Below are 15,410 nucleotides of genomic sequence, written 5' to 3'. Positions count from 1 at the left end.
TAGGCCAAATACTTGGATATCTCGATGGCAACCTACAAAAGACATCCTGTTATACTCAGGTACTCAACCTGTTCGAGTACCCAGTAGTTTTCATCATCTACCTCACAAATTACCAAGATTATCTTAATGACGATCGTTAGAGATGTCTTAACCCCTTAATGGTGATTAGGGACACATAACTTAATAAGGTAATGAATACCTGGATATCTCGATGACAACCTACAAAAGACATTTTGTTATACTAATGTACTCGACCTGATCGAGTACCTGAGTAGTGTTCATCATCTACCTCAAAAATTACCAAGATTATCTTAGTGATGATCGATAGAGTTGTCTTAATACCTTAATGGTGATTAGGGACACATAACATAATAAGGTAATGAATACTTGGATATCTCGATAGCAACCTACAAAAGACATTTTGTTATCCTTACATACTCAACCTGACCGAGTACCTATCCGAGTAGTTTTCATCATCTACCTCAAAAATGACCTAGATTATCTTAGTGACAATCATTAGAGCTATCTTAACCCCTTAATAGGGACACATAACTTAATAAGGTAATGAATACTTTGATATATCGATGACAACTTACAAAAAACATCCTATTATACTCAGGTACTCAACCTGACCGAGTATCTGAGTAGTTTTCATCATCTACCTCACAAATTATCAAGATTATATTAATGATGATCGTTAGAGTTGTCTTAAACACTTAATGGTGATCAATGACACATAACTTAATAAGGTAATGAGGTACAAAAGCCCATGAATCCAAGACTCACTAAGGTATTTATAAATAATTATGAGAATCTTGAGATAAGACATTGTTCATATTCATTTAATACTCACACTTGTCTACCTGTGCAATAACAATCACACTTTTGAATCTTGTATTTCTCTTTTCTCTATTCCACCCTTTTACTCAAAGACTTGCATTAAAACAAACACAATTTTTTCTTCTTCTTTATGTAAATCATTAATGTTCTCTTTAAAAGCCTGACTTATAATTTCCAAGGTCATAAAACCATAGTGAGTGCATGAAATTGAATGGCCCAAATAGTATTGTGAGTGGGTAATAATTACTCTCAATTTCCCTTGTACCTCCCTTTATTGCTCGTTAGATCTTTTACACCACTCTCCTCACTTTTGGGTCTATTTGCTCGCTGTTCGAACCTGATTCTCTGAACACGAGGAGGCAGAGGCACCAATTGCAATTTTACTTTCTTTTTATTTTATTTTCCATACTGTGTGTAGTAACCGTACAATCTCATTCTCAAATCTCACTCGCTTTTTGTCTCTCTAAACACTCAAACACTGCTTCACTTCCACTTCAACTTCATCTTCACAGGAGAGAAACAAACCAACACGTTGAAGTGAAGCTTCTCTTATTGTTATTGTTATTTTGACTTTATTTGTTATGAGTTAGTAGAAGAGAGAAATGGACAAGGCTCCAACAAAAGTGAGGCGTGGAAGCAGTGCGTTCTCAAACGCCAACAAGCGACGACACAAACACAAACTCTTCGGTGGTAGTAAATTACACAACACCAAACCTTTTCCTGCGCTAAAAGACAAAAACCTATTTTATGCTTCTTGTCGTTATTCCTGTCTTTTCTTTTTTTTCTTCCTTTGTTTTAAGCAAGCATTCCCGATAACGAAGAGTTTTTGCAGATAACGCAGTTTCCCCTTCCCTTTGTTAGTTGTTACCTATATCTGAGCTTTTAGTTTTTGTTTTCGCTTTGTGAGGGATAGTTTTGAGCCGTGGGGACCTTCGATTCTCGAAGAAGGAAAAGGTGAGAAGCTTGAGTGCGGTCGGAACGCCGTCGTCGACCTTCCAAATGGCTTGTATTAATGTCTCTGAACAGCAAACACATGAACCTTCTTCGACCGTCATCGCCACCACCAACAGATTCAAGCTTCATAAGAATGTATGTTTAATTAATACCTGCAACCTCTCCTCCCTTCCCTTTTTCTCTTTACCACTAGATAAACTTTATATCTCCCATTATTATATCGACCTTTTTCTCACGATTATGAGTTTGTTGCCTTCTCTTTCTCTCCTTTCAATGATTTCACAGTTTTTTAATAACTGCAACGGTGCCTCTGTTCCACGGAAGCTACGTTCAGGTGCGTGCCTTTCAAATTCCAAATCCAAGCCTTTAAATGTTGTTATGCATAATATGCACTTTCCTTTGTATTTTCTCTTTTGATGTTGATTTTGGATTAGAGTTGAAGCAATATGTGAGAAATCTTTTTTTTCCCCTCCTTTTCTTTCTTCGTTGTAATAATTGGACTACCGGATTCTGTTTTGATATATGTTTTTTTTAATTATTGTAATATATTTTACTTTCACTTAAATATTAATTTACTATAATTGACCAAGTAGTTTTCTTCTGATGTAACTGGAAAAAAAAAGATAATGTTTGCTAAAAATATTATGATTTTGTTTTTCTATTTTTAAATTGTATAGTGACGAAAAAACGGGGTCGCGAATCCATGTTACTTGATTCAGAAAAGTTGAAGCATACGATGCATGGAATAGAATCTCTCAAAAAGGAAAGTCTAAAGAAGTCCAAAGTGAGTGTTGTAAGTAAGACATATATCTGTGGGCTGTGTTTGCCGGTTTCAAAACTTGACCCTTTTGCTTGGTTGGTTTTCTAAGCATTTTTTTTCTGTTTCTAATTCAACTTTTGCTTGGAATTTTATGCTTTTGCAGAAACAAGGAATGTGGCGTGACTGTTCCCCTAGAGAAGGAGCTTCTGGGCCCATCACAAAAGATGAGCAAGAGGTTGCGGAGACTCTCTATGCCTTGGCTGGAATGTTCCCTCACAATGCCTCCAATCATAATAGTACGGATTTAGATGGCAAATTTTTGCCAGATAATTCATCAGTTTTGCAAGACTTGGAGGATAATGCGAGTGCTGCTGCTCTTCAAGGTTATTTATTCATTCTCAATTCTCACCCTTATCTGGGATACATGTCTTAGTTATTATTACCTCTAGTCCTATTTATAAGAAACAAGTTGTAGTCTAAAATACACTATATTTGAGTCACATGTATCTTTTACAATAGACAATCTTATTATATTTGAGTAGGATTATTAAGAGCGACAAAGTTATCTTAGTTATTAACTTATTCTTTTTCATTCTCTTTATTATTATTATTATTATTTTTATTTTGCCATAGATTCTATTCTAGCCTCAGCAACTGCTCCTGTTGCAAGTCCTAGTTATCATGAAAGTTCAGCTGGAGAAGCTTCAAAAATCAGTTGGTTGAATGAAGCTGTTGGTCAAAAACAACCTGATTTTCCTGAGAGTGCAACGCTCTTGATGCCATCTCATAGCACTTCTCTAACAATAAATCTTCAGACCATGCCTGTGGCGGCTAAGCGTGAAAATAGCAACAAAGTTGCATTGCATGACTCTGAGTTATGTCTAGCAATGGGGTGGGTCATTTTTTTTGTTGCAATCTGAAATATCTATGCTTTTCAACCGTTCTTTGTGTATATTTTACATGTTTTCTCATGACATTGCAGATTAAATATGCCCAAACTATCACGGATTTCTCAAGTTGAGAGGAAAACAGATGTGGCGTTTGAGGCGGTGAGCATTTCAACTATTACACAGATTGTAGTGTGGTTCTACCAAAACTTGTTGTGAGCTAGTGCTGCTCTTATTGGTGTTATTGGATTGCATTTCAGGTAAGAGACGTCGATTGTAAGCAACAACAGCATTTGATCAAGGAACAAAAAGGAAATGGTATACTTCCCTAAAAGATCAAAATGTCCTTTTTTTATAGTGTTGATTTCTCATTTCCGGGACTCAAGTATAGGCTAAAATTTTTTACATCAATTTGGCTGATTCTTAACTTCTTTTACTTGAAGGCCTTGCATTATGGCCAGGCTTGTCTCCAGTGGCACCAGCAGGCCAGGCTTATCTGCAGTAAATTTCTTTCACTTTACATTTTCAACCTGTTTAGTGGCTTGATTTCAATCCTTCTTGTTCTGTTTGTCCAAACCTGATGAATTTTTCTCCCCAAGGTCTTCTGCTACTAAGGCTCCTGATTGGCTGGAAGCTGCAATCCGTGCCTCGAAAATGGATTCAATGGAAACTTCAACTTGTTCTTCTAGGGGGAGTGTAAGGACTAACAAATCTATTATTACTGCTGTTTTTGTGTGACTTAGAGTTAACCGTGTAAGGGCCGACCCAACAGAAACTAAGACCTAAAGTAAAAATTGAGAGACTTTTTATTCTATTTTAAAGAAAAGAGTGATATGTGGGGCCTTTTAGTCAACATAAGTGACCTTTTTTGCTTTAAAAAACTAATAGCAAATGTTGGTAGGCCTAATGCTCAAGCTTTAGTTGCTTTACCCTTGGACTGACCTGCCTCTATTATGTTAAAATCTCTTGATCCTAAATGTACACTCCTCTCATACAGCTATTTATTGTTGTCAATGAATAACCGTGCAGATCTTTATTCCTAAAAGATCATGGAAGAAGTGTGCAGCTCATGTTCACATCAGTCATATAATCAAGAGTCTAGAGGTGCCAAAAACACAGGTTTTCAAAGAAACTGAGTTTTTTGAATGTCATCAAATGAGAGAACATGAAGGACCAAAGCGTGGAGTTCTTTTAAAAGTACACAGCTCAAACGAAATGAAAAATGGAATCACTTCTACTGTGAGGAATCCACATGAAAGTAAGAATATTATTCTTCGGCAGCAATGCCATTATCGAAACATATCACAGGCTGCTCCAACACCTGTGGTACAGTATGGCCATCAAAAGCAGCAAGTAAGATTAAGGTTAATTTTGGTAAATATGCCACACCTTGCACCATTTTCCTCATGCTCTAATGACTATCCTTATTGTGCAGAATTTCAACTTCTTGTCCTTGTCAGCAGGAAGTAATGGGTTAAAGCTCGAAAATAATTATAATAAAATAGGAAGTATGTTGGAACCATTATCAAAATTGCAAGTGCCTTATTTACAGTCACTAGCACCTCTGCATGGGGGCATACCAATTCCTGCTGTTCAGAGACAGTATGCCTCAACTTCTTACCTTGATCAGCTTTCTGTTGCAGGACCAGAGGTATTAGATCTCTCTTTGTGGCAAGAGCACTATTATTAAGTATTAATCAAATAAAATGGGCTCCAAAATCTAGGGTCCAACTTTGGTAAAAATTAGCTTAATGTGATTATCTTTTTAACCATATGAAATGAGGTGGTGGCTATAGTTTATTGCTAATAATGAATTGAACAAACTAACGTGCAATTTAATATCCTCATAAATATGCCACCCTTATCGTCATACTACTAATATTGTTCCGCAATGCTTTTAATTGACTGCAGGTTCGGTTGCAGCAACCTCATTATTTTGGTAACCCGTTATACGGAACTCATTATGGTTCAACAGTCTCACATAAACAACAAGAGCACCAAAGCTTCTGGGGGGTGCAACAAGCAGAACAAGGTAGGTCTACAGTAAATTTCAATATTTTGAGGACTCAATATCCTAATTGGCAAAGTGGAAGGCATGACTCTTCTGCATTGAGTCCATGTGCCCAAGCCATCCTTCCTTGTTCCCCTGCATCACAAGAAATATTTGGATCCAAGATCACTTCAATCTCTGGGCAACAGAAGCAGCTACTTGCCCCCTTCCAAGACAAATGGACTAGACCTTCGTCATCTCCCTTCATTATGTGAAGAAATTAGAGTCACTGCATATGCGATTGTAAAGTGATGAGCAACCTGAAAACGATTCAGTTATTTTATACTTCTACACATCCAGCTTTTAGGGTATGTTTGTTTTCGAGGAAAGAAATAATATACAAGAGGAATTTTATACTTTATTTTGTGGGATCCACACTTCTTACATTCTACTTTAAATAAATAAATCTTCTATTTCTCTTTTCTTTATTTTTCTCATCTAAACCAAACAAACCCTTAGAGTTGCGCCTTTCACATCAAAAGTAGCACAGAACTTGCAAGCTGCTATAGGAGATTGCTCTAGTGAAATTGCGAGGAAAAAACAAATGTTAACACTGTAGCAAGACCTGCAACTTGAAACTATCACGAAAAAAATATTTTCATTTCACAGGACACCTAGCACTCATCTAACTGAAATGAAACATATACAACACTTGTTCACTAGTAGGTCATTTGTACCATCAAAATTAATCGTTTTGCATTGCTTATATACTACAATCATCCAATTACATTTCCATTAAGTGTTTTACTAACAACCAAGAAGAGCAAATAAATTTATAAAAAGTGAAACAAAACAGAGACAGTAACAGAAAGGCTACTGAAAACCCTGATTTTATAAATGTCTTACAAATATAAACATAAGCCGAATAAGAAGCGAAGGTAAAGGGCATTGAATACATGGCTCAACGGAAAAGATTTTCAAAATTCTGTATCACAATTGAAATACAAGAATTAAGCCAAGGGCATGAGTAAGTCATCGAAATCTCCAAATTGATATGACTGCTGAAAAGTAATTTTTCATTCTAGTTTTTCAAGTTCCCCCATTCTCTCAATGATAGCCTGCAAGCACAAAAATAGATTTGTTATTTGAGGTTTGCTATGCCCTAAAATTTAGCTCAAATAAATTTACACCCAGGACACAATTGTCAGAAGTAGAGAAAAAATGCTGGAAGAAGCTACCGAAGTAGGCAACTACGCCTGGAATCATAGTGTAACTACACAGCTTAAATCTTACACTAGCAAGTAGCAGCATGCAAAGTGCTTAGTAACTCCAAAAGAATGCATACCTTCTTGCTTGTTTCTTGCAGTTCACCCGCTAGAATGAATTCATCAAGTATAAGATAGACCTTGAAGACATATAGGTAAACTAAATGAGTAAGGAAACATTAAAAGAAATAGTAATAATAATCTTAAGAAAGAGGATTACGATCATGAACTTCACTTGGAAACAAAAAAAAAAAAAAAACAGCAAAACTTATGTGTTATAGATTAGACATACATACATCCATTGGAGGATGTTAAATTGTTAATGTATACAGTGGATGGGATTCATATTGATCAGTGTAGCTAAATAAGTGGCAACAAAACTGAAATTTTCCAGCTAAAGAAACAATCTAGCATATTGATTAGTTCAGGCTATGGTTTGTCAACATTCTACTATAATAATCTCATGACTAAATGCAGCAAAAATCAAGATCAGTACAATGGTACATCAACATCAACATCAACATCAACAATCCCATGATTATTTGATGGTAAAATGCAAGAAACAAACAAACACGGTATAGGAACAAGAAGAGAGAATTAACAAACCTTGTGGAAGTTAAAAACCAAATCGAGCTCACAGACATTGCTGAAGAAGTGATCCAATATTTCCACAAACAAATGGATGCACTCTAAATACGCCAACTCATTATCAGTGATATCAACACAGAGTGAGAAAAATAACCCAGCATATCGCCTGTATATTATCTTGTGCGTACGAAACTGCAAGACAAGTTACCAACAAATCAATTGTTATAACAATTTAGACAACCTAAGAGCAACAAAAGCAGAACCTCATAGAACATTCATGACAGAATTAATGCAATTACAACTTCGTGAAAGCAAAGGAAGAAGGAGAAAATGGTGGAGAGAGCACTGACCTCGACGAAATTTGTGTATTTAGGGTCTCTGTTTACGACGAGCCGATGAACCTGCGAAATTGAGGAAAATTAGGTTAAGGCGTTTATTTTTTATCGGCAAATGTTAGTTGTTAATACTGTTAGTTTTTTGTTTGTTAGCAGGGGATTGGAACCCGCGACCTCTCCCCCTTTCCTTCTCCTTTCATCACTAAACCAACATTATATCTCCAAAATTAGGTTAAGGTGCTGTTGTGTGTGAAGAAGAAGTGAAATCGTGGGAAGGAAGACGAAATTGTTACCTCGTATTCGACCTTGTGCTTCTCGGAGTCCTCGAGAGGAACGTAGTATTTGGCAAGACGGGTCTTGCCCTGCCTGTTCTGCAACAGAATGAATCGGATCTGCGAATGCGGAAAAGAGGAAAACGAATTTTAGAATGGAAAAAAGAAATATTGGAACGAAGAGATTATTATTGTAATTATGGAGCGAAAGAGGGAATAGAATGATGAACGAAGGAACCATTTGCAACGATGGGATTGGGATTGGAGAGGTGAATTTTTCCGATCTGAGCTTCTTCTTCAATGGCAACTCAAAGAGATGATGATCCTACCAACGACTTTACTTTCAAGTTTCAACATCTCTGTTTTCTTTTTTATTTTTAATTTAATTTTCTTTTTGCGCTGCAGCTTTGCTAGCGTGTAATGACGCACGCAGACGAGCCAAAGGCCGGTTATAACTTCACTTTCATCCAACTTTTAACATTTAACATTTAAATCAGCCTTAATTATCGATTTGTTCTTTAAAATTATTTTAGTTTGTTCACTTTGATTCTCAGATTTTTAAATTGTTGAATTTGAGTCTTAAGTCATCAAAGATAAATTAATTTTTTGTTTAAATTTTTAAAAGATTCGATTTCACTTTAATTTTTTTTACAATGAACCATTTAATTTTTAAATGGTTCAATTTATTCTTTTCTTTAAAATTTGAGTACCAAATTTATTTATTTTTTAAAATTTAAAGATTACATTGATTCAAATTTTAAGAATTTGAGGATTAAATTATATCTTTTAAAAATTTTAAGACTAAATTAAACAACACAAAGTAATACTTAATCATTTTCTTACAATTTACTTCTAGAGTTAATTAATTGATTTTAATTTAATTGTATCAAGACAAATAAGTAATGTTACTAATACTACATTTTTACAATTTTTTTCACATATTTTTATTTTTCTCTATCACAACATTTATTTTATTACACATTTTTCTCTTCTCTTCTTATTTCTTTCTTTTGTATAAAAAAATGTAATTTTTTTTATATATAAATTACGTTACTAAAAAAACAGTTATATACATTACTGATTACTGTACCAATCCACTAAAATTATATAAAGATCTAGTAACAAGAGACTTGAGTATTTTATATAAAATACAAATTTCAATACTACGTTTATGAGGAAAAATAATAATCTTGGACCTCCATCAAGTGACCTTTTCCTCTCCCATATACAAAAGGAAAAATGGATTATTCCTTCAATTTTTATTTGCATGATAATGGACTATAAGTCTTGGTTGTACATGGAGTTTGAAGCAGCCAATAGAGCAGCTCCTATTCCAGATCCATCTTTAGTATGCTCTATCACCACATTGTTTGACTTTTCTGTTCCTAGCAGCTCTGTGACTGAATCTTGCAAATAAGCCCTGTATTGAGGATAATTTTCATATAAGCCCCCATCAATGGCAACAACACTTCTCTTCCCATTCCCAAAGACGAGACCTCTCTGATCCTCTTCCATTTTTTGTAGAATCCCCACTATTCCTGCACCAGCTAAGCTCCCACCTCGCTTTACAATTGTCTCACAAACCTCTAAAACTGTTTTTCTTTCACTTAAATTGGATTCAACCTGAAGAGAAACGACCCAATGGAAACAAAACACAAAATGAAAATTAATGATAGGATGGGTATTATATGCATTTTTTTAGCAGATACAATAAAACACATTGCTCTTGTTTGACAATAATATGATCATAACTCTGCATCATCTTAAAAATCTGGTCCACAAGGAGTATGCTTTTAAATAAAATATATTTTGAATAATTATTTTAAAAAATACTGTTGAAAGAGTGAGTTTTATATTTGCAATATAAAATAACAAAATGGTGCTTATTTATATAATAGTTCTCTTGGGAAATTACCATCTTTATAGAACAGGTGCTTAAAATTATCAGAAGTTTAGACTTTAGGACTAGAAATTAATTTACCCCTGCTTTATCATAGAGGAGGGACCCAACTGCATGTAAATCGCCAGAACTGTCCTGCTGCATGGCACATAGATCTGGGGTCCTGTTAAATTTATATAAAGGCATATGAATATAGCTCAAGAGTGTTAAACGTAAAGTGTATATGATTACAAAATATGAGTAGAACCTTTTTTCCCCATTTAAAGAAAAAGGAATAACGGGGAGAAACTTAGAAACGGTAAAATGAAATTAGAGCTACATGTATAGAGTGAATGCCATATTACCAAATTTTACTAGCAATGTGATCTATTAATGTATATGATTTGAGCATAGATTTTAACTGAAAATAAAAAATCTTACCCGAGTATGAAAGGTGTAGATAGTTTCTGCGGGACAGATTTTCCAAACAAACCACCCTCTTCAGCCATTTCCAGCAACACTCGTCTAACAATTTCGCCTAGATACATTCCCGAGATTGTCTTTTCAAATATCTGCCAAGTAATATGCAGAGAATGATTCTTCTACTTGCTACTATTTCAGAACAACTAAATTATGAAGAATGTTGCTACCAAAATTCACCTGCTCACCCGGATTGATGCTAGCAGCATCCATTTCCCTATCGATCTTGGTTAAAGGGAGACCATTTGAGAAAGCACCCCACTCAGTGCTAATGATCTGAGAATCAAGGAATGTTTTTCTCAGATTAAGATGATCTAGTTCATATAAAGCATTAAAACAAGATATGATGAAACAAAGGAGATAAGTGTTTATTAACCATTTTCCCAGAAGAAGAGACATGGCCCTGTAACTTAGGAATGGCACTGATCTGTTCAACATAGCAAGCATTGGTTCCAGTACCCAAAATGACAGCAACCACGACATCATTATCCCAGTATTCTGCTCCAGCTAACGTTGCCACGGTATCATTCACCTATTAGGAAGGAATTTGCTATATTTTTTTATCGCCACTGTATTGGTTTAAACTTAGTTTAATTTTGATAAATTGGCACACTGTATAACCAATTATAAACCATTCTACATATGCCTTTCAAAGTAATTAGCACAAAAATCAACCATTTTCAATTATACTTATACGACATCTCATGATTGGATAAGTGTATTTTCATTAAATTCTTAAACTTTTATAAAACTATTCACATTAAAACAACATACCAGAGCAGAAACTCGCATGTCTATTCCTTGCCTTTCCATTGCCTCGTTCAGACAAGCCACCACATCTCTCCCTGCCTGCATAAAGAGTTAGCAGTTCCAAGTCATGCTAGTATCATGTTAATATATTTCTGCTACTATCTAACTATACCAAAATATAAAACTCTAGTTAATGATCCTGATTAACAACACAACTTACATTGCCCCTCAATAATGTATAGTGCCCTTGTATTTGAATTTATCTTTTTTAAAAAATAGTGACAATTAGGATTTAGGATCGATCTGTATATTGTTAGAGTTTTGCTTTAAGTTGATCTGTGAAAGAATGCACACTAAGTTAAATAATAGTGATCAGCATAGATAGATAAAAACATACTGTTCCAGACACTGCAAAACCCTTGGTCCACTTGATTAGTATGCCAGAATCAATAGATGCCTGCTTCACAGGAAATGAAAACGTGAAGCCAATCTCTCCCTTTTTTCCCGGTGAGATATGAAATCTACCATCCTCCTTGGACGCAAATTTTGCTAGCCCCGAAGCAATGAAATCAAACAGCTCCTGCAATTGAAATTGAAAACAAACATAGGATTTGTTTTATGAGAAAATACTTATACTGAAAATGTCAACAATTTACATTGTCATCTTATCACAAAATAATATATATAAAAGTTATTAACGTTTGTAATAAATCTTGAAGGTCAAACTTACCATGATTTTTATATTTTATAAAAATCCCAGATTGGTTGACAATATAAATTAAATTATTTTTTGTCAAGATGTTTTCTCATCCTCTCCTAGAAAAGTTTTGGTTAAGTGATGGGCAAACTTATAGCAAAGAGATATATATTATATGCTAGATACAAACAAATTTTAGATTATTTTTTTTCAACCATATTTATCATTCACAGATGGTAATCTTTTTCGAATTAGATAGAATAATTATGAATGATAAAGATCTCCTTCTTTAAGAAGTTAACACAATTTCATATCTAGAACTTAAATCCGAAACTTGCTGAAACAATCTGGCAACAGTTGATCCAATGTTTGGTGGTGGTAAACAAATATTATATTTGAAAACAGCAATGAAATTAATTATTAAAATAAATGAGTTACCTGAGATGTAGCAAACATGAGTTGATGAGGTATGGAAACTTGATCAAACTCGGTGGCAATGACACGCTCATCTTTGCCACCCAACTGCACCCTCAGCACACGGAAGTTGGTTCCTCCGAGATCCAAGGCATAAAACAACCCTTTCTCATTCCTGAGTCATGTCATGTCACAACAATAATAAATCATTAACATTGTGGAACATAACAATAATAAGGAAAGCTGGGAAGGGAACAGAACATACCCAGTGGGAAGATTTTCAACATAGCTGGGTATCATGGGAAGCCCGGGCCCAGGCCCAGCCTCTGCAGCAAGCCCAGCTCGCATGTCAGAAGACATGTTATTGGCCACTTGCTGAAGAAGGGGCAGAGGAGTGGCACACTCGTGTTTGAGTTTCGTCAATATTCTGGTTGGGGTGACTGACACTTTAGATCGGAGAGCCACCGTTAAGCACCGCCGCCGCGATCGTGAAAGACAGGATCCTACGGCGGCGGAGGTAGTGTCGGCAGCAACAGTAACAGACATCATCTTACGTTTGCCTCTACTCTATCTATCTATCTGTGATCTCTTTTCAGCTGATCCAACACTCTTTATGAAAAAGTGAGAACACAAGAGTACAGTACAGTGTCACTTACAACCGTTACGTTTTACTAGTACTATCTTTTAAGTTAGTTAAAACACTTTTTGATGAATTTTTTAATACTAACTCCTAGGTTAATCATAATTACAAAAAAGTTAACCTTACCGATATATTTACTTGGCAGAGTATTTTTTTTTCGATTCTGATTATGTAAAATTTCATTAATTAGAAACAATCATACATGGCAAGTGTGATTGATCAACTGTATGTTAAAAAAAATACTTACAAAAAAGTAATGATTAAGAAAAAAATACTAGTAACTTAAAAAAACTCACGAATGAGGGAAATAAATTTAAATTAAAATATTTTATGCAAGGACCTAACCGTTAGATACGGGACCTAAGATGAGCTAGATATATTTTGTCTAATGCACTACGTAATTACATTTTGGCTAGGTTGGGATTGTGGCGGACATTACAATGCAAACGTGACATCTCTATGCTTTGTCCTCTTTGTTAACAAATCAAATTCATTTAGATTACGTTTCTATAGAAAATTTTAATTGAAAAAAAGTTATTTATAAGAGAATTTGAATTTATGTAATCTAAAATTCATTGTTTGGGTGTTTATTTTAAAGAATTTAAAATTTTAGAATTTTAAAATAGAATGTTAAACAATTAAAAATTTGAAATTTCAATTTCTCTTCTTACAATCCTTTTTAAAAGATGATTTTAAGAAACAACATTTGAGCTCATGAAACATCGATCGGGTATAAACGTAGAAGAATACGTATAACTAGTATAACAATCATATCTTTTTTTCATTTATTTCTTTTCACCTTCATAATTTTAATTTTTTTATCCAAACACAAAATTTTGAAAATAAAAAAATTTCAATTGAAGTATTTAAAATTCTTAGAATTTAAAATTTTTCAGAATTTTAAATTCTTCAATCCAAACACACTCACGAATATTCTAATATCCAATATTTGTGGCTCTCTCCATGCTGTATAGTTGAAGAGGAAGAAGAAACAAATGAAAAACAAGGCATTTTTTTAATGAGTAATCGGTACATGATAATGTTAAAACATTTTATTACATTGATAGATATAGTACATCTAATTTAAATATTTTATTTTCGTTTATTTTTTGTAATTTTAAAGTCTTATAATAATTGTTCAATTGGCCGAAAAGGAGAAGAGTATAGATTGAACCTTCAACGTTAGTTGAATAGGACTTTCAATGGAGATCTTCCCTGCTTTGCTTTGGAGGGAATATAAATGCAGAGACTCTAATATTTAAGTCAGTATTGATCACTGATAAGAATGAAGAAGAGATGAAAACCGTACCTTGAGGTTTTGAAGATTTTAATCATTTTAACCACTGTAGTTGTCAAATAGAATGGGTTATTAGGCCCTTTTGGGCCGAACAACATTTCAGAATGATCATCTTTCTTAAAATATTGTAATTTTATCATATTTAACACTAATAATATATTATCTCATATAATTTATTTAAATTTGTGAATTGTACAGGAAAGTTACTAATTTAAGTAGTAAGGCCTTTGTCATGCAAATACCAGGTAAAAGAAAGTCAAGCTTCTCTGTTTCAAAAAATATATCTATCCTAATTCTCATGAAATAAAAGTTACCCAAAGGAGAAAACGTTACATGTTTATTCAAGAGACTACAATGTTTTGCTAATTAAGAGCATTATAATGGGAATTGGTTAATCGGTTACTTAATAAAAAAAATATTATTTTAATGTGTCAAATTTGATTTTGAGTCGTTTAAAATTGAAAAGAGTTGTTTGTATTAATAACTATCACTCACCAGTTGTCTACTTTGTATTAAATATAATATAAGAAAAATAAATATTTATGAATTAAATAACTTGTAATAAAAATACATATTGAATAGAAAATTAATTAAATTACTTAAAATTAAGGTGACATAAATTGAATTGGTTATATAAATATCATTATTGCTCTAAGAAGAATGATTGTTTGAGTGTGACAGGTGATTAGGGAAAAGGTGATTTTGTTTTTCGGACAGATGCAAATGTGATTTGTTTGATTTTGGTATAATATAAATCATGGAATGCACAACTGTAATAGTCCCACTTTATTTTTCACCACCCTTAGTCTTAGCCTCGTGGGCCATTAAAATAGTTGTAATGTGGGGAACTAATCAACGGGGATACAGGTGACAACGCTGAATATAATATAGTGTCTTTGGATTAAATTTATGATGAGAAAGAATCGATTAAATTTTTATTGTAAAGGCAAAACAATAAATATTTATTTTTACTTTTTCATGGTGTAATTCCATTATCTGATTAGCTTGTATATTCTCAGTATTAAAATGAACTAATCAAGAAAGGTATATCAATCTAATAATGTTCAAAGTGGAAAGCACATCTTTTATATGGAATGAATATTATTTCACCTTTTGACAGATTTTTGGGTCAATTTTTTTATATTTATATAATTTTTTTTAAGTAAAACATCAAAAGTCCATTCATCAATCATTTTTAGACGCTCCTTCTAACATCCTGTCCTCTAACTTTTTTTTCTTTCCCAAATCTCCTATTGTGATAAATGGGATTCACATTCTTATCATAAACTATTTGGGGGGGAAAACTTGAATGTTTATGAAGTGTGCTATAAGCAATTAGAAGGTGATTAGCCCAATTAATTG

General features: G+C 33.7%; 3 protein-coding genes across 9 annotated transcripts; 1 reads left to right on the top strand and 2 right to left on the bottom strand.

Annotated features, from left to right (window-relative positions):
* The first annotated feature begins 1,105 nt into the window (after positions 1-1,105).
* LOC100817798 (uncharacterized) lies at positions 1,106-5,852 on the top strand. 7 transcript variants are annotated; one of them, XM_006601289.4, is made up of 13 exons: positions 1,106-1,530; positions 1,754-1,929; positions 2,080-2,128; positions 2,514-2,578; positions 2,718-2,937; positions 3,188-3,446; positions 3,537-3,603; positions 3,702-3,759; positions 3,885-3,942; positions 4,041-4,137; positions 4,471-4,794; positions 4,877-5,092; positions 5,353-5,852. In XM_006601289.4, the coding sequence occupies exons 1-13, from the start codon at positions 1,443-1,445 to the stop codon at positions 5,704-5,706; spliced, it is 2,031 nt and encodes a 676-aa protein (XP_006601352.1). In that variant the 5' UTR covers positions 1,106-1,442; the 3' UTR covers positions 5,707-5,852. The 7 variants fall into 7 exon arrangements, with proteins under 7 accessions (XP_006601352.1, XP_014625392.1, XP_006601350.1 ...); XM_014769906.3 differs by having other exon boundaries at positions 2,514-2,587; XM_006601287.4 differs by having other exon boundaries at positions 1,108-1,527; positions 2,472-2,587.
* Positions 5,853-6,372: 520 nt separating this feature from the next.
* Positions 6,373-8,243, bottom strand: LOC100500054 (uncharacterized). Its single transcript, NM_001249266.2, has 6 exons — positions 8,130-8,243; positions 7,913-8,011; positions 7,635-7,685; positions 7,303-7,476; positions 6,777-6,836; positions 6,373-6,549 (listed from the first exon to the last, which is right to left on the bottom strand). Exons 1-6 carry the CDS (start codon positions 8,130-8,132, stop codon positions 6,508-6,510), a joined length of 429 nt encoding a protein of 142 aa, NP_001236195.1. The 5' UTR covers positions 8,133-8,243; the 3' UTR covers positions 6,373-6,507.
* Positions 8,244-8,972: 729 nt separating this feature from the next.
* On the bottom strand, positions 8,973-12,760 carry LOC100817266 (hexokinase-2, chloroplastic). Its single transcript, XM_003550376.5, has 9 exons — positions 12,377-12,760; positions 12,136-12,286; positions 11,398-11,580; positions 11,025-11,099; positions 10,627-10,782; positions 10,431-10,526; positions 10,212-10,342; positions 9,873-9,954; positions 8,973-9,514 (listed from the first exon to the last, which is right to left on the bottom strand). Exons 1-9 carry the CDS (start codon positions 12,658-12,660, stop codon positions 9,170-9,172), a joined length of 1,503 nt encoding a protein of 500 aa, XP_003550424.1. The 5' UTR covers positions 12,661-12,760; the 3' UTR covers positions 8,973-9,169.
* Positions 12,761-15,410: the final 2,650 nt, after the last annotated feature.

Source organism: Glycine max, chromosome 17 (assembly GCF_000004515.6).
Source record: "Glycine max cultivar Williams 82 chromosome 17, Glycine_max_v4.0, whole genome shotgun sequence".
Lineage (NCBI taxonomy): Eukaryota > Viridiplantae > Streptophyta > Magnoliopsida > Fabales > Fabaceae > Glycine > Glycine max.
This window is presented reverse-complemented; position numbering and strand designations above follow the sequence as displayed.